Source organism: Dermacentor andersoni, chromosome 7 (genome assembly GCF_023375885.2).
Source record: "Dermacentor andersoni chromosome 7, qqDerAnde1_hic_scaffold, whole genome shotgun sequence".
NCBI lineage: Eukaryota > Metazoa > Arthropoda > Arachnida > Ixodida > Ixodidae > Dermacentor > Dermacentor andersoni.
This window is the reverse complement of record NC_092820.1, coordinates 16,001,949-16,021,553: the sequence shown is the minus strand read 5'-3', so window position 1 is coordinate 16,021,553 and position 19,605 is coordinate 16,001,949. Positions and strand designations below refer to the sequence as shown.

General features: G+C 48.0%; 1 protein-coding gene across 1 annotated transcript in view; it reads left to right on the top strand.

The window, feature by feature from the left end:
- The window catches only part of Syx5 (syntaxin 5), a 177,117-nt gene that overhangs the window by 149,487 nt on the left and 8,025 nt on the right, over positions 1–19,605 (top strand). Inside the window, exon 9 of the mRNA XM_050182368.3 lies at positions 1,479–1,600. Coding sequence (XP_050038325.1) covers positions 1,479–1,600 — 122 coding nt within the window. The remainder of the gene's footprint in view (positions 1–1,478; positions 1,601–19,605) is intronic.

The following is a 19,605-nucleotide window of genomic DNA, read 5'->3' as shown; positions in this document are numbered from 1 at the left end:
GCTTGCATTTACCCTAATACCGGACTCGTGAGATGCTATTGCGTTAGTAATCTTTCGGTGTAAAGTGACGGCCGCAAACATGCAAATCCTGGCGCCAATCAGGTAGCAGCAGTCCGATGCGCTGCAGCCAGTCCGCTTGTCTGCTGCCTTGCAGAGGGACACGGCATCGCAGCTTGACATATGGCCAGTCACTACGTTTTCAGTCCACAACGCAACAAAGTCAAATCATAGTGCTCGTGAGAAGACTGAGACCAACTCTGACCGCGGAGCTCTCGTCAAAATGGAGAATGTTGAAACAAAGGCAGATGATGCTTTCTGTGTGCTGGAAGTGCTTAAGTGTTGTGAGAAATTATTCTTGTGCATTCTCTTTCTGTTACTTTCTTTTTATGGAAACAAATTAACTAACATTCCAACTATTACAAACATCATTTGTTCACCATAAAAGTGGAAAAATTATCGATGACGCGCTCTGGTGAGCCAATTGGATAGCTCGCCCTACTGATGTCAATTGGGTGATTTACGTCAATATGGGTAGGGGCGGCTGAAAATTCTGCCGAGCAGTGTTCTGCGATCGGCAGCGATGTACATTGTAATAAATTACACACTTTACGTGGAGCACTTAGATGCATCAATTAATGATCAGAAGGACCTACTCTAACAACTCAGTACGTTTGTACAAAATCGTCAGAACCGTTTCAGGGTCCCTTTAATGAGTTCTGACACACTTGCTTTCTCAGCTTCTCAATTTCTTGCAGAAGAGGCTCTTGTGCTGCTTTTAGGTAGGCATTTTCTTTTCTAAATGCTTCACATTCTGCTTTCAAAGCCTCGTGCTGTTCACTAGTGAATTGTACACTTTGCCCAGTTGTCAAAGTTCCTTACGGAACTTACGTTTGACATCTGCGATTTCCCGTTTAAGTTCATTCCTGACGTTGAATAACAGCAGAAACACAGGGCAAACACGCAAAAGTACGAGCACCTCAGGCAACAGTTGGCAGCAGGGCAGCAGAGCAGAAAAGCAGACAATAAGCAATAAAAAATAAAGAATTTCCAACCTGCACAATAGATGAAAGGTAAGTTTCAGCTCCTGTTGCTGTCTCTGCTGCCAAATGATGGCGAAGGGCCAGCAATGCTCCTTATAAAGGGTTTGCAGAGTAACCGACGTGGCATAGATCCATGTGGTTCCCGCAATCAGTCGTAGGCAGTCCAGGCAGGCAGCGATGCAGCTGCTGGGTGTGTTGATGCGGTTGCACTCAAGGTACGATGCAACCGCCCACCGTCTTCCGGAAAGTCATTGCGCATCTGCAGAATCTGCAGAATAGATGAAAGGTAAGTGTCGCCTCCTGTTGCTGCTTCTGCTGCCAATCCTCCTCTGACTGTTTTTCAATGGCTGACTTTCCGAACGATGGCTGCCCCATATTGTAATAACAGTGTTAAAAGGTAACGTGTAGCAACTGGGTATTGCTGTTGTATATGTGCAGGATGCGTACATCCAAAGTCGTGCTGACACCATGGCAAGCATTGAGAGTACCATTGTGGAGCTGGGCTCCATCTTCCAGCAGCTGGCGCACATGGTCAAGGAGCAAGAGGAGATGGTGCAAAGGTGCGTGTTACAACTGCAGACAAGGCTGGCACTAAAAAGTGTGTGCTCACCAGGGGGTAAAGCATGTGCCAGTGTGTTTGCAAGGATGTCAGGTCCGGAAATGTTTGTTCTCAGCAGTTGAGCTGAACTGTTTCTGTGATGTCTGTCTCCACCAGCAGTAATGGAACACCAGAGACAGATATTGATTTACGCATTATTGCAGAAGGAATTACAGAAGGAAAAGAGACTGCTGTCATAGCCAGAACCACACCATGACGTGCATGGCACATATCACTTTTGAAAATTTTCTGAAATAATTCCATGAAATGTGAAATCAGTGGCAAACATTTTGCAAATAGAGCGGCAAGCATTAAAGACAGAATTCATCCAAATTGTCATCCTGAAGGAAGTAAAAATGGGGAGGCACAGGCTGGCAGTAAAACAAGTACTGCAAGACTAGTGAATGGTGGAACATATAGAGACACCTCAGAGACATAGGTGAACAAGTCGCAGACAAAAACCAGCCAGGTTTGTTCGCACAGTGTGCAGAAGTGAAAATGCTGCACCCTGCGCCAAACGTTCAAGTTGTGCAAGCCTGCTCTAAAACACAATTTTGCATGCTGTTGCTAAATTTACTGCGATTTGTGCATACAGTGCCAACCACACAGCAATAGCCGTGCATTGGCTAATGTTTAGACTTGTAATTCAAGCTGCAGTGTCTTTGGAGTTACCCGCCATGGTTGCTCAGTGGCTATGGTGTTAGACTGCTGAGCACGAGGTTGCGGGATCGAATCCCGGCCACGGCAGGCGCATTTCGATGGGCGCAAAATGCGAAAACACATGTATACTTAGATTTAGGTGCACGTTAAAGAACCCCAGGTGGTCGAAATTTCCGGAGTCCTTCATTACGATGTGCCTCATAATCAGAAAGTGGTTTTGGCACATAAAACCCCATAATTTTTTTTTTCTTTGGAGCGTGCATGCTTGGAGGCATGTTGTAACTTGGCTGCAGGGAAAAAAAAGTATTGTTCTTATGTTATACAATGCATTACATATAAGTCTTATGAGTTTGCATACTATGTGTACCAGCTCTAGGTGACTCGAGCAGGCAGTCTTTCTATTATGAGACAGTTGGGAAGAAGAGCCACATTGTCAGCTGAGTGAATAAATAATATGGTCTATTTAAGCATGGCGAACAGCATGTGTAATTTTCCAAACCTATTGTGCATGTGCACCATGTCTAGTTGCCATTATGACTGTCCATCATGATGACAAGTGACTTGCTCTCGTGCAACGTTTTAACCACAAATATCCCATGGTAACCGTGAGCGTCACTCAAATCTGCCTACTCCATTTCCTGCATGACCACCCCAAATCAGACCTCTATCGCCACAGAATGCTAGCCAGGGGTATAAAGTTTCAGTTTTGGTCATCATGTTAGTTAGTCGTAGTCGCCGATTGGTGATCATAAAAAAATTGAGAAAATGCAGACAGAAGCTGTGATAGAAACACTTATTGTTTTCCCTGTGTGCTTGTATAAGCGCTTGTTTATGGGCTGTGGAGGGACCTCTTGCGAAAACGCCCTTGAGCGAGGCTGCTGCTCTGTACTCGTTTCCCATTTGACGTAGGGATAAATAGTGCATCTCTGGGACTAAGTGTGTCAGCATAGTAACACATGCAGACCCACCCATCTACCTAGCGAATGGGACTTGCAGCATTCGGAAACAGTGACGTACACATGTTCGTACTGCACTGTGTCGCCACTTGGGTGTGTGCCATGCAAAGTGAAGAATAGGTGATTACAAATCGCTAAGGCCAGAACCGAACTGCGAAAGCACTTTCCTTTGTCCTAACTGCTAATATATAAGTTCGGGTCCACTCGTAGCACGCCCGGCACTGGAACTTGACAGCACTAGATCTAACTTTCGCTGAGCAAGATTGACATAGGCTAAAACTTCATGTGCATGACTTTAGAGGGCTGGATTTTGTGCATTTTAACTTCAAAAGCATGTTTCAACTCATTTTGGGTCCAAATAATTATATATACAAGGGGAGGCTCTGCAGCTATTGCATTCTCGGTATGGCAGTCAATTGCGTGTGTATTAGTTGAACGATGGTCGACACATTTTGTTAGTGCCATCGACAGGAAAGCCCATCGCATTACGACAACTCGCACTCGTCGGTTGCGTCGTTGTTGGCGTGGTTTAATAAAATGGTCTCAGCGATACACTGTGCTGGTTAGTTGGCCAATCGCCGTCAGCGTCGTATCGGTCTCGTATCGAGCAAGTATATTGCACCGGGCACATGCTACCACCACTAGCCAGTGAGGACCAATGCTGTGGCAGCTCATCAATGAAAGGTGGCAACTGCAAGGCTCACGGTGCATTCCAGATGAAGTCCTAGCTGCCTTCTGTTTGAAAGTGGAGTTCGAGTCTTACACTACACACACTTTCGGCACTGCAGCGATATAGAGCTAACAGTGCAGTTGCAGCGCAGTACACGGCATAAGTGTTGGCAGCAGTGTGTGTGTCCATGTGGTTTTTTTCCATTCTTTCATTGGAGGATTTTCTCTCAAGATTGGGCGGCACAGTGGACCGTGCGACCCTTCTAAAATATTTGGCGACTAATCCACTAGGGCAGGGCACATGTGTTGTCACGTCGTGAAATTGGTTGGTTTTCTTTATTCGAATAATTCAAAAAAAAAAAAACTGGTCTCAGAAGCAAAATTTTTGCCTCCGAGTAAATGGAACCATAAAAGCGAGCTCTAAATTATTGTTTTTTTTTTTCAGAAAATGCTATAATATATTCTTTTTGTGGCACCTGTCTTATATGCACAAAGCCATCCTAAAGTGGTGGCAAAGACTCACGCAAGCAAAAATTTGATAGATATTTAATGCATAGCATATGCAGTCCGGACAGTTTGGCGGCCAAAATAAGAACGATTCAAATATTGGACGCCTTGCAGTTTGACAATTTGGACTACCAGCACAAGCTTGTGTTAATTCAGCCACCAAATCAAGCAGTAAGAGCGAGGAGGAGGAGGAATAAATTTTTATTGTACAACCAGCACTTTATGATGGTCGGGCCTAAGCCTCCCACGAAGGGACGTCGAGGGCTTGCCTCGCCGCCGCTTCACGGGCGTGCTGGGTCGCCCAGGTTCGGTTGTTGAGGGCGGAGCTCCGCAGAGCCTCATGCAACCTCGACGAGAGAGTTGTGGTGTTAGTCTGTGTGTACTGTGCTGGGCACTCCCACAGCATATGCGGAAGCGTAGCCGGGTGAATGCCACAGCACCGGCAGATGGGGGTAGTGTAGGCGTCTGGAAATATGGAGGAGGCGGGCGGGTGAAGGGTACGTATTTGTTTGAAGCAGACGCAGGGTGGTAGTGGGGTGCCTGGCAGAGGATGCGAAGAGCTTGGGGAGAAATACAGCCTTTGTTGAAGTTAGTGACGGCTGAGCGAGAGTCGCACACGATGGTGTGAAAGGTGGGATCTAAAGTGGCCAGGGCGATGGCCACTTCTTCAGCCGTCTCGGCAGTGGGGGTAGTGACGCTGGAGGCGTGGTGTAGGACTCCATCGCGTGTGGCGACAGCCACAAATCGTGTGCCATGGGAATATTGGGCTGCATCAACAAATGTGACGCCAGGTACGTGAGCAAGGGCTTTTATGATAGCTCCGGCTCGAGCTTGGCGCCGGGCCCTGTTATATTCAGGGTGCATGTTTCTAGGGATAGGGTCTTTGTAGATCCAGCTACGGATGTCGGTCGGGATCGGTTGTTTGGGGCCCTGTTGCTGATGGTAGGTGAAGCCAAGCATGGATAGAATAAAGCGTCCCGTTTCAGTAAGAATGAGCCGTTCAAGCTGAGAGTGTTGTTGGGCTTCAATGAGTTCGCAAAGGTTGTTGTGAACTCCCAGTTGGTTGAAGAGTTCAGTGCTGGTGCAATGCGGGAGGCCAAGTGCTTGCTTGTAGACCCCTCGTATGAGGGTGTTGAGCTTGTTTTGCTCAGCCTGGTACCAGTTGAGGTACGCAGCAACGTAGGTAATGTGACATATGACAAAGGATTGGACGAGGCAGAGAAGGCTTTCTTCTTTGAGTCCCCCTCGTCGGTTAGAGATACGTTTAAGAAGTCGTAGGGTGTTTTGAGATTGGGCACTTTTTTTTTTTATGATACGTCACCGGTATCTTCTCTAAATTGAAACTAGCAAAACCCAGTGGGTCCAGAAGTTCCCGGCCACGCTCAGACCACGGGACAAACTAACTACTATGTTCACTTTTTGATGCCTTGCATTTCTGACAGACTGTATAAGACTATGTATGGCATACAGTGCTGCACTCCTGCACATCTCTCTCAGTAAACGGAACAATTGTTAAACAGAACATTTTTCTTCAGTTCCTTGATGCTTTTTAGCAAGATCCCACTGTATGTGGAAAACTGACAAACATGCAGCAACTGAGGAAGTAGTGTCGTGTTTATTCTACAGTGAGTTAATAACAGCTAACTTCTCTAAATGGCACTAAGAATGAAAAAATAATGTACGGCTTTGCGCGAACAGCATTCACTGTACATTGATAGGCATTGTTCATGCCAGTCATAAGTACCTTTAATGTGAATAGCTTTCTCTGCCTCTTTCCACCGTTTTCGTGGTTAGTGGAGGTCAGTGGCTGATGATTGGTGGTTGAACTTGCAACATACAAAGATGCTGAGGGAAACGGCATAGGCTCTCGCGCAAACCAAGTTGCGGGGAGAGAACTGTCATGTGTGAAATTACGTTCTTTAGGGCTATATGCTTACATTGGCAATCATAGTCAATAGTTCCTGGGCGATTGTTTGTGTTAAAGTAATTAAAGGGCCCCTGTAACAGTTCGGACAAATTTTGTAGACGTGTAGGGTACAGCTTAAGTAGAACATTCGCACCACAATTTAAGTGAAGCGTTAGGTATTAATGGAGCTACAAGCGATTAGAAGTTACCCTCCTCCCTAGCCATGCTTTTCCTCCTCAACTCGTTCACCAAGCGAGCGGGGCTAAGCTTCGCCTTCACTGGTTTGCGTCACGATGCGACGCCACATTGTCCACTTCCGGTTGTTTTGGAGCTCGCCCCCACCCGCGCGAGACCTCTCCGCTAGCCGCTTGGCCGTCGACCCCAAGCGAGAGCTATCGAAGCAGCGTGCGTTGCGAGCATTCTGTCGTAGCGCCAAATGTGTGTTGTATTCCGGTAACCACAGGCAAGCTGGTCATTTCGGCAAATGACTGGAGGCATAAACTCATGCTGATGAAGGAACTTTAGCGTAGACGTACGTGAGCGGCCTGATCGGTCTGCACGGTCCATACACTTGTTGGCGCGGCGCTTAACCAGCCAAACAAAGTGCTAATATTGCTCTAACCAAGTGTAAAACATTTTAAACATTTGTAAAAACAATGTGTTGATGATTACACTCTTGCAAAAAATACACACCAGCAGCAAAGAAGAATACACTTCGTTGCTGCTATTGTGTATGCTTGAGCTCTGTGCCACCAGGTGGCTGCACCGTGCAGACCATTCACATTTGCCCTTCTGCTCATCTCATGACTCATCCCGTTACGGCACAGTCAAGCAGCCAGGCTCTGTCCCGTTGCGCTTGCGTTTGCCCTAATACCGGACTCGCGAAATGCTATTACGTTAGTATTCTTCCGGTGTAAAGTGATGGCCACAAACGCGCAAATCCTGGCGCCGATCGGATAGCGGCAGTCCGATGCGCAGCAGCTAGTTCACTCGTATGCTGCCTTGCAGAGGGACACGATGTCACAGCTTGACATATTGCCAGTCGCTACGTTTGCAGTCCACAAGGCAACAAAGTCGAATCATAGTGCTCGCAAAAAGACTAGGACCGACTCTGACCGCGGAGCTCTCGTCAAAATGGAGTACGTTGTAACACAAGCAGACGACATTTGCTGTGTGCCGGAAGTGCTTAAGTGTACAGAAAAACTGTTCTTGTGCATTCTCTTTATGTTACTTTCTTTTCATAAAAAGAAATTAACTAACATTCCAACTATTACAAAGATCATTTGTTTACCATAAAGTTGGAAAAATTATCAATCATGCGCCCTGGGCAGCCAATCGGATAGCTCGCCCCACTGACGTCGTATGGGTGATTTCGGTGATATGGGTAGGGGCGGCTTAAAATTCTGCCGATCGGTGTGCTGCGATCGGCAGCGATGTGCATTTTTAAAACCTTATGATAAATTACACGCTTTACGCGGGGCACTTAGATGTGTCAATTAATGATCAGAAGGACCTACTCTAACGACTCAGTACGTTTGTAGAAAATCGTCAAAAGCGTTTCAGGGTCCCTTTAAGTGCAACTAGCTGACCTCTACTTTTTAGTGATTACAACATAAAAAATTTTAGCAGGTTTGTAAACTATGTGGACTGAGGTTAGGTCCACTACGACAATGTGCTAGTCAGTGAGTGAAAGGCCTGAGAACCGTTTGGATCGATGGCAGCAGCAGAAGCTCCTTTTTTTAATTCTTCTTTTTTTCTTCTAACTTCGCAGCCCATGGCACATGGCATGAGACACACATGCCAGCGCGCTCCATAGATAAAAGGTGGCCGAGGAATATGATGATGGCTGCCAGAGGGCTCCCCCACCCCCTTTTGGGAGAAGAGCAGCAGTGCAGCTGAGACCAAGGAACGGCTTTTGATGCCAGGCGATCGGGTAGATCTGTTGTGTCAGTGGTTGTAAAGTCGAGAGGTTACCAGGTAGGCTGGTTTGACCGTCTATCGCCACGACTTCTTCACGTCGTTAAGGTCGATGGTAACAGATTTTTCTGTCCGCTCAATTACCTTAAAAGGGCCATCGTAACAGATGATCAAATGCCTTCACGTCATATAAAAACGTGGCTCACTGTAGTCATGTCTTTGCTGACAAAAACATTACTTGAGGATGCAACTTTACTAGGGTAAGGATGCAAGCGTGCAAACAGGAAGTGAAGCTGCGGAACATAGCTGTCTGATCTGGTGTTGCAACAGTAGCTGGTATGAAAACTTTACCGGGCAAACGCAACATTGTGCCATAGACCAGAACCGCAGCCTTGCAGCCAAGGTCTTCCTTGAAAAAGGAGCGCACGCCTAGCAGGTCGAGAGAAAGGTCTTCAGCCTGAGAAGAGCAAGCCTGGTGGGCCGTCATGGCGGCTTTAAGTTGTGTGGGGGTTCCACTCTGCGTGCAGCTAGGGCTGAAGGCGAGCTCTGGAACTAGCCACACGCAGTCGCTTCTTGGTACTCCCAACCCATAGCGCGGGAATCGCGGCTACGTCGGGTTCGAACGAATAAGGCAACCAGCGGCGTCAACTGTAACAACGTTTATGGCTAACAGCAATAACGAACACTCGCAGAGGGATGTCCTCTCAGTAAAAGTAATAAATAGGCTTGCCTCGTTGCCTGGGTGGGTCAGGCAAACGAAGTCACTCACGGGTCGCGGTAGGTGGCTTCGTCCAGGCAGTGCAGGTGTCCGGCGTCCCAAGAGAGCGGGTCTCCCCCGGTCGCGCTGTTTTGTCGCGCCGTTTTGTACACCAAATCTGGTGAAAACCTCGATCAACTTATCCATGATCACTCATGCCATCAGTTTTCGCAAGGGGAAAAGTTCGACCCATTTACTGAAGTGATCTGTGACTACAAGCAAGAATTTGTTCCTGCTCGGTGTGGTGGGATACGGTCCTATGACGTCACACGCTGTGATTTTCCAGGGAGTCTGGCTGTCGATAGGCTGCGTGAGGCCGGGTGGTCGTCCACCTCTGGGCTTCACGCTTTGGCACACATGACATGAGCGGGCATAGCGCATCACGGCCCGCTTCATGCCTGGCCAGGTAGCAAGGCGACACAACTTAAGTCTTGGGGCCGCTCGCATGCCCAGCGATGCACGAGTCGTGAAAGTAGTGTAGCAGTGCTCCTCGCAACGCGCGTGGTATCACCACCTTAAACGCCTCACTTGTGTCGTCCTTGGTGGGAATATACCTCGGCAGGACACCGTCGGAATTCAGCAGATAATCCAGCGCACTCACAGCATTACCAACTGTTCGCGAGCGCTTAGCACCGACAGCAATACCAGCTGCCTCCATGTGTGCGGCGGCTGCGCCACCCTGCTCTCGGAGCTCGTCGAGCACTTTTCGACAAAACGGGTCCTTCTGCTGAGCCTCGAACAGCTCCTCTCTGCTGAAGAGGACTCCTACGGAACCGACCACATCTACGTGGTTCACGCTCTCGCCCAGGATCGACGGTTCTTCCGCGTCCCTTACTCGGGCTATGACTTCGGGTTCTCCATCGCCTCGGACTGGCGCTCGCGAAAGTGCGTCAGCTGCGGCATTGCTTTTTCCTTTGCGGTAGCGCACGGTGAAGTCTGGCTGCAGCAGCAGTGCCCAACGTGCCAGGCGGCCACTCGGCTCGCTCAAGCGCCTCAACCTCAACCAAATGAGAGCCATGTGGTCAGTCTCAATCTTGAATGCCACTCCATCGACGTAATAGTCGAACTTTGGCAGAGCGAAAACTATCGCGAGGCACTCCTTTTTTGTCACCGAGTGGTTCCTTTCGGCCGACGTCAACGAACGACTTGCGAACGCAACCGGTCGGAGAGTGCCTCCGTGCTCCTGAAGCAGAATTGCACCTAAGCCTAGGTCACTTGCATCTGTTTGAATCACAAACTCCCTATTCAAATCGGGCAGCTGCAATTCGGCCGTGTCAGTGAGCACCTTCGCGAGGCCATGCAGTGCCGCCTCCTGCTCTTGACCCCAAGTCCACCATTCATCTTTCCTCAAGAGCTTCATCAAAGGCACTTGCACTGCCGCGCAGTCTGGAATGAATTGGCGATAAATGTTCACCAATCCCAGAAAGCGCCTCAGTTCGCCGGTATCTTTCGGTGACGGATACCTCAGTATAGCCTCGAGTTTATCCTCACTCGGCAGGATGCGGCCGTTGTCCAGCGTGAATCCGAAAGCGCTATTCTGCTCGCAGCTATCTGAGCTTTGTTCGGGTTCAGCGTGATACCCGCAGACCTCAGCCTGTTTAGGACGTCTCTCAAGTGGCGCAAGTGCTCCTCGAATGTTTTCGAATAAGCCACTATGTCGTCCAGATATGTAAGAGCATGTTGCCACTTTGCGTCTCCTAGCACTCGGTCCATCGATCTTTGATAAGTAGCGGGAGCTCCGACCAGACCAAAAGACATTCTCTTAAATTAAAAGAGTGGAGCTACGGCGGCCGTCGCTCCACTCTGGCCCGCCGTAGCTTCCTTGAACTGCGTTCGGCGTGTGCCGCTCCTCCAGTCTCGCATCGGCCTCACGTTCCTGTCACGGCGCACTGAGTGCGCAATTAGTCGGTGCTGTTCTCAGTGCGTAGGCGTATGGGTCCAAAGCACGGTCTGATAATTCCCAACTACGCTGGACCTGCTGCTCCGCGAACGATGCCGACGCGTCAACTCTAGACGAGTGGGTAGTTATCGCGCCGCCATTCCACGCGCAGCGAGGCTCGAGTGACAGCGCCGCGGCTGGAGGCGGATGGTATGCTCGCACCGCGACGATGTCCCCCTGGATGCGCTTCGCCTCGGCGGCGAGTTCGTCTAAGTCTCTAAACCTACATCCTCTGAAGTAGGCCGCGAAAGTGGGGTGCGCCTGTTGTGCGACACGCTCGACTTTCTCTGCATCGGTGGCGAGAGGGTTTGCGAGACGATAAAGTTCGTCTATTGCTCGAACATATTCCAGCAGGGACTCATCCGGATGCTGGGTACGAAGCTCCAGCTCTCCTCAAACGCCACTCGTAATGGGCCGGAAGAAATTCCTCGCGGAAGTTCACGCGGAACTCTTCTACCATGCGGCATCGGTGTCCGGTCAGTCGGAATCATCGGGCCGCCTGGTCAGTTAGTGGAAGCGGGATCACGCGCGCGACTAGTTCGGCGTCTGAAAGCCCGGTTGCCTGCTGGTAATACAGCAGACAGCCGAGGTACTCACTTGCACTCATGCGATCGTGGTACCCACTGTAGGTAGGCATGTCTACCTTAATCCGTGGTCGCTCGCTCTGCGACGAGGCTTGCATTGTGCCTTGCAGGGCGCCGGCTAAGCTCTGCATGATTTGCAACGCATTCTGCAACATTGCCTCGCTCAACGGCAAATTCTTGTCGAAAGGGCCGGATGCCTCCGCCGCCCCGGTCGAGCTATTTAGTGGCATGTGTGCCTCTGTGTCCGCGTCGCGAAGCAGCGAGGGGCCCTACGTGGTACGCCTCGTATCAGGGTTAACCTCTGCCCACATGGCATTTGCGCCAGCCTGACTGTTCCACGTGAAACACTCAAAGCCAAAGCTGTCCGTTTGTTCAGCAGCTGCCGCCACGTTAGCAATAGGTTGCTGACTTTGCGTCACTACATTTGACAACATGAACAAATCTGAGAGGTCAGACAAGCTAGTCGCCATTGTTCGCTGAAACGTGGGTAGTTCTAGCACCAACGCCCACCAGAAGACTCACCGTGTTGCCGAATTCGATCCACGTTGGTAGCGCCAAATGTGGGGTTCCACTCTGCGTGCGGCTAGGGCTGAAGGCGAGCTCCGGAACTAGCCACACGCAGTCACTTCGTGGTACTCCCAACCCGTAGCGCGGGAATCGCGCCTACGTCGGGTTCGAATGAATAAGGCAACCAGCGGCGTCAACTGTAACAATTTTTATTGCTACCAGCAATAACGAACACTCGCAGAAGGACGTCCTCTCAGTAAATGTAATAAATAGGCTTGCCTCGTTGCCTGGGTGGGTCAGGCAAACGAAGTCACTCACAGGTCGCGGCAGGGGGCTTCGTCCAGGCGGTGCAGGTGTCCGGCTTCCCAAGAGAGCGGGTCTCCCCCAGTCGTGCTGTTTTGTGCATTTTTACCTGGACGAGGGGAATGTCCTCCTCGCCCGTCAGCTACCTGCCCGCGAGCTGGGGAGAAAGGGTGCATGCGCGTCGCGAGAGCGAGGGAGAATCGGGAAAGGGTGTAGTGCGCCTCTCCCGTGTCTATGCTGGCTCTCGACGCAACGACGCGGGGGAAGACGGGCGCGTGTGCTCCCCACAGTTGACAGTGAAGGCGTTCAACCATTCCATTTACCGATGGGTAATACGCAGTAGTATGGATATGGCGGATGCCAAGGTGGCACATGAGTTCGTGGCAGAGATCACATTCGAACTGTCAGTCACTATCAGTCGTAACAACGTTGGGGCACCCAAAGCATGAGATCCAGCCACTGACAAATGTGGAAGCCACTGTAAGTGCCGTTATGTCAGTGAGAGGAAATGCTTCAGGCCAGCGGGTATAATGGTCTACACAAGTGAGCATATCCAGGACAGTGGAGCGGACAGAGCTCTAGTAGTCTTGAGAAGCTCGGTCAGAGGTATAATAATTCGGGCAATGTTGGCAATAAAATGCCGATGGAACTTGAGCAGCCCAAGGAACACCTGGAGCTTTCGCAGTGACACTGGGTGAGGAAGCTCACACAAGGCTTGAACTTTCCTTTCCAACAATTTGATTCCTTCAGGAATCACATGGTGTCCGAGGAACTCAATGTTGTGGACACCAAAGACACACTTTGCGGGATTGATGAGGAGGCCGTGTTCCTGGAGCTGAGAAAATAGCAGGCAGAAATGGTTGCTATGCTGCGACCAAGTACTAGCCACTAGCAGGTCATTGAGGTATTCAAAGATGAAAGGGAGTCCCCGGGTGACCTTGTTGATAAATCTCTGTAATGTCTGAGCAGTGTTTCTGAGCCCGAATGGCATGAGGACGTACTCAAAAAGCCCGAATGGTGTTGCAATTGCAGTCTTTGTGGTGTCCTCTGGCATAACAGGGGTTTTATGGTAGGCCTTAAATAAATCTGTCTTGCTGAATATTACTGTTCCAGCTAGGTCGGCTGCGAATTCATGAATGTGAGGGAGTGGATAGCGATCAGGGATGGTGCACGCATTGAGCGCACATTAGTCACCACACAGGCCCCAATCCCCCGGGTCACACTGCGGTACCATGTGGAGAAGACCAACTGCTCGACGAAGGACGGATGATGCCCAGTGGCAGCATGTGGTCGAATTCTCTCCTTGCGATGGCAAGGCGGTCACGAGCGAGGCGTGTGGGTCGGAAGAACACTGGGGGGCCTGTGGTGACCACATGATGTGTGACGTTGCAACGTACCGGCAGCTCAAGATTAGAAGGTTTCGTGATGGCTGGGAAGTCTGACAGAATTGAGGTGAACACAGATGATTGTATCTGTAGTACCATTCTAGTGGTTAATGCCATAGGTGCGAGGATGCCTTGCATAGAATTTTGTTCGTCATGCACACGAGGCGACGAGCACAGAGGTCAACACTAAGGGTGAAGTAGGACAGAAAATCCACGCCCAATTTGGCCATACTTATGTCTGCAACACTGAACACCCGTCAGACGGTGCATTGGATACCCAAGTCGATGGTAAGAGAGTGCTGGCCATATGTGTGGATAGAAGAGCTGTTGGCTGCTTGAAGGGGAGAATTTTTTTTCCCTAACGGTCGGAAAACGTATACGATCGCAGTCTGCACCAGGGAACAGCGACGCATTTTTATTATCGCTTGTTAAAATCGTGTGCTGTGAAACTGGTAGGTGAAGATACTTATCGCAGTAGGATTGGTGGTGATACCTGCGAATGCCATGTACGACGACCCCAGAGAAGATTTGCTGGTACTGAAATGAGAAACTGAGTGCGAGCCAGCGTTTTCACGTGAGATGGGCAGGCAAGTATTGCAGTGAAGATGCCGCGGTCGGCAGCTATATACTGTTCTCGATCGCGCGTGCATTGCGCATTTTCTTGTTCACACAGGATGTAGCAGCTGGAAAACGTATCCTATGATTGCAGTTTGGCGACGTACTGAACATTGGTACTGAAACATCATGTTCTCCGGGAACATATGAATCGGTAAAAATGAGCATAACTCTATTGGGTCCTTTTTTGTGTTCTCAATTACGAATCTTGGCACAGGGAGAATGTACGTAACGGGAACGTATCAACAAGGTTCTGCTGTACTAGATCGACTAGGCTTTGCTATTTCAGTTTTGTGGAGGTGCTGACAAACATGGCTGGTGACAATGCCGGTAACATATCAGAACAAAGATATAACCATTTCTGCTCGACTCAGTTGCAAATTAGCACACGGTAGTGCAGCTGGAGTCTGAATTTACCGCACCATGCACTGTAAGAAGTTGGAAATTTTTGTCATCCTCGTGCATTGTCTAGGGGCCAGTGATGGTGCCGCAGAGCTGTCTGAATGTCAAGCCTGGCAAAATTATCGGGCAACAGCTGTATATGGGAACATGACATGAGTGCACTGAAAACATACATTAGTTATTTTAAGTGCTCTATAACATTAACTTGTCATATGACGTAATTGTGCTGCGGAAACCTGCAAGGTGGAGGGAAGTAATTAATAAAGGGAAAACGAGTTGTTGATAAATTACACTTCGCCCTGCCATCTGCTAGCCGCCTGGTTAGCTCAGATGGTAGAGCGGCTGCCCCGAAAAGGCGGTGTCCCGGGTTCGAGTTCCGGACCAGGAGGAATTTTTCTTCAACTGCGAGGCTTTTCTTACCAGGAACCCATATGAGTTTCCTTTGTAGCACTTAGTTATGTTTGGGGGTATGTCTCATTTTACCTTAATTATTAAACTGTCATACACACGTGTACTTAGATTCAGGTTCACGTTAAAGAATCCAAGGTGGCCCAAATTAATCCGGAGCCCCCCACTTCGGCGCGCCTCCTAATCGGATACTGGTTTTGGCGCATAAAACCCCATCATTCAATTTTCTTTAAATTCACCACTCTCCTAAAAAACTTCATGGATGTGACGATTTACATAGAATGTGGAAAACAGTAAAAAGCCTGTGGATAGCCAGCAATATTTATAACCGCTACTCACCGCCCACAGCACCTTTATCAGGAAAGGCAAGAGGTATATATAAAGATTCATAGTGCTAATTAGGATTCTGTTTGTTGCCTAGATGATCTGAAAATAACCTGAAAAAATATTCAATGTTTTGAAATATTCGATCTAGTATTATGCTATTTGATATTTGCTTCGGCTCAAATTTTAGTATTCGAAGTGTTTGAAACAAACAAATATATGTATCTTTTTGCAGATAAGCCACACCCCAATTCATCATCATCATCAGCCTGGTTATGCCCTCTGCAGGGCAAAAGCCTCTCCCATACTTCTCCAGCTACCCCAGTCATGTACTAATTGTGGCCATGTCGTCCCTGCAAACTTCTTAACCTCATCTACCCACCTTTCTGCCGCCCCCTGCTATGCTTCCCTTCCCTTGGAATCCAGTCCGTAACCCTTAATGACCATCGGTTATCTTCCCTCCTCATTACATGTCCAGCCCATGCCCATTTCTTTTTCTTGATTTCAACTAAGATGTCATTAACTCACGTTTGTTCCCTCACCCAATCTGCTCTTTTCTTATCCCTTAACGTTACACCCATCATTCTACTTTCCATAGCTCGTTTCCATAGCTTTCCACACCCCTATTACAGCATCCTAAAAAGCAAAGGAGAAAATCCACAAGTTATGCAGCACACAATGCCCAAATCTTTATAAAAAAAAGCAGCCTCTATTTGTGGATATGTTTTATTTTCATCCAGTGGCTCTATTCCCCACCTCTTTGGTTACACCGATCGTGCTCAACTTTGCCCTATGCATGGTTTCAGGGTAGTGCGTGCCACTTTGCTGTGAAACCGCACTTAGAGGTGAAATTCGCACTACTGTGAAGACACACCTTAATTCAAAATTCGCATATTACTTATACGCATATTCAATTTTACTGTTGAATATTAAAAATATTTTCATGTGGCACTAAGCAGTAACTTTGGTGGCCAACACTCAGCAAAACAGTGCTGATTAGGCGTAACAGCCAAGGCAGGTGTGTCGATGGACAGAAATTTGCCGCCCGTCGATGAAGGGGTCGATTATGCGCGTGGGCAAGTCTGAGGGCCACATGCCTACCAACTGTATGTGCACTTACTGAATTAAATGGGTTCAGCTCGTGTGTTGACGGAAGGCCTCCAGCTGAATTTCCACAATGGAGCATAAACAGCCAGCATCGAGCAGTCAAAGTTGCTCTTGATAGCATCGTGAAGACACACAGCGGGTGAATGCGATACATTCTAGTGGCCTCCACCACGTTTTAAGTAGGCTGAAGCACCACAGGGAGCAAGAGCCTGTAAACAAATTTTCTGTGCTCCTGGAGCACAGAAATGTTGAATTTGCATTTTGCTTGAAAATATCTGAAAATAAACTGACTTCAGAGATGAACCTCAATTCAATTCCAGTTTATTATATATATTAAAAATGGTACATAATTGGAAATATACAGAAGGAGGTCTCAAGGTTTAATCACTGTTGATGGGTTCTCCTGTGCAAGTAAAATGAGTGCAGCTACAGAGTAAAAAAGCAAAGCACATGAAAGAGAGCATATATATATTACAAAAGAAAAGTACATAGTTAAGTGCATCAATAACTTCACTGGTAGACCGGATTATATACAGTTTAAAAACAGATTTTCTTAAACATTGTCAAGGACGCTGCAGGTTTCATATGTGTGTGTGATCTATTCCAAAATGATACTGAAGAAAAAACCAAAAATTGGTCTACCATAATTAGTATGGATACTAGGCAAGAGCAAGTTACGATGGGCAGCATAGCGAGTAGAATTAGGATTACAGAGCACACGTTTTGGAAAAATGTCTAAAGTGAGGACATGGTTATCACATTTAACGAATATAATGCCTACATTATAAAAAGAAAGGCTAGACAAAGCCAAAATATTAAGATCAACAAAAATGTGATAAGAAGGCAAAAGCCAGGGAGCGAATTTAATAATGTGAACGGCTTGTTTCTGAAGTTTAATCAATGGGGAGAGGTGAACAGAGTATGTATGACTCCATGATAAGATGCAGTAGTTTATGTGGTGGTGTACAAAGGTGTAATATAATGTTAAGAGTACACGGACGTGGAAGTATAATCTGGTTTATAGGGACACTAAGGGCAAATATTAAGTCAAGCTAAGGTGATGGATTAGTGCTAAGGCATCCATATTATCACGAATGGAGCTTTAGTGATCGAGAAATTAAAGTAAATACAGGACACGATTAAAGACTCCCCCTAGACATTCAAGTACTTGCCTAATGATGAAGGCACTCCCCATATAAGTTGTCACTAGTACTCAACTACTCATTATAAGAACATCATTGTACTGCATCATCATCATCATACTATTTTATGTCCACTGCAGGATGAAGGCCTCTCCCTGCGATCGCCAATTGCCCCTGTCCTGCACCAACTGATTCCAACTAGCACCCGTGAATTTTCTAATTTCATCGCACCACCTAGTGTTCTGCCTTTCTCTACGGCACTTCCCTTCCCTTGGTACCCATCCTGTAGCCCTAATGGTCCAGTGGTTATCTAACCTGCGCATTACATGACCTGCCCAGACAGACAGACAATGAACTTTATTTGATCCTGAGGAGCTTTAGTGGGGGCCCCTATCGGGGACCCGCAGAAGTACATGACCTGCCCAGCACCATTTTTTTTTCTTAATGTCCATTAGAATATTGGCTATACCTGTTTGCACTTTAATCGAAACCGCTCTCTTTCTGTCTCTCAAGGACCCGCCGTGGTTGCTCAGTGGCTATGGTGTTGGGCTGCTGAGCACGAGGTCGCGGGATCAAATCCCGGCCACGGCGGCCGCATTCCGATGGGGGCGAAATGCGATAACACCCGTGTACTTAGATTTACCTGCACATTAAAGAACCCCAGGTAGTCGAAATTTCCGGAGTCCTCCACTATGGCGTGCCTCATAATCAGAAAGTGGTTTTGGCACGTAAAGCTCCATAATCTAATCTAATTTAATCTTCTGTCTCTCAAGGCTATGCCTAGCATTCTTCGTTCCGTCGCTCTTTGTGCGGTCCTTAACTTGTTCTCAACCCTCTTTGTCAGTCTCCAAGTCTCCGCCCCATATGTCAGCACCGGTAAAATGCACTCATTATACACCTTCCTGGTAATGATAAGCTTCCCGTCAGGAGCTGACAATATCTGCCATATGCAATCCAACCCATTTTTACTCTATGAATTTCCTTCTCATGATCAGGGTTCCCTGTGATTGACCTATAGTCGGATACAACTTTAGAAAAAAGGGGAGGCCCCGCCCAGATGACTGAAGCGCGACAGCCGATTGTCTCCGCGACTGAAATAGTCCCGCTCGAAAAATCGTGCTCCTGAAACGCGTAATTCTCGGTATAAATAAAGACTTTTGTATTTTGATGACTGGTTTAATAGAGCTCTCATGTGCTACAGCACATGCCGGATAGCGACAGAAAAATAACCCCGCGCCTTCTATAACGCTGCCCGTCATCTGCTCTTTAGCTTCATTGCAAGTGACAAAAGTAGAAAGAGCAGCTCTGCAAGACTTTTGTGCTTGTTCACATGTACACGGCGTATCTACTACTCCTTTTTCAAGCTTAAAATGAATCAGTTGCTATTGAAAAAGTGCTTATATAAAACAATGCATTTATCGCAACTATCACAAACCTGGGGCGATAATACGGTAGATGCAGGAAGGTACAAAAATGCTTCATTCATCGTTTGATCGTTCACGATAAGTTGACGGCGACAAATATTTGCGTTGAAAGCTTCTTCTGCAAATATTTTCTGTTGAGACACTCGTAGGTTTGTTTCATGCACGCACACTTTTCTGATTTCTCCTGAGAATGGTTTTGCTCCATCACTTCACCCCATCCGACGAAAAACGCAGCGACACAGTGCATGAACACACCTGCCGTGAACAGTAGGCACCAGTCTTTGGAAAACTTTTCTCGTCGTAACTTCACTCGGGAGCAAAATAAAACAACATGGAAATAACACGCAGGATGTGTGTTCGTAGCGGTTGCCGCGGGATCCTGTTTTCAGGCAAAGCGTAGCGCAGCGCCAGCGATGCTCGCTGCAATGTTCCTTCGCCGGATCACAGCTCAGAAT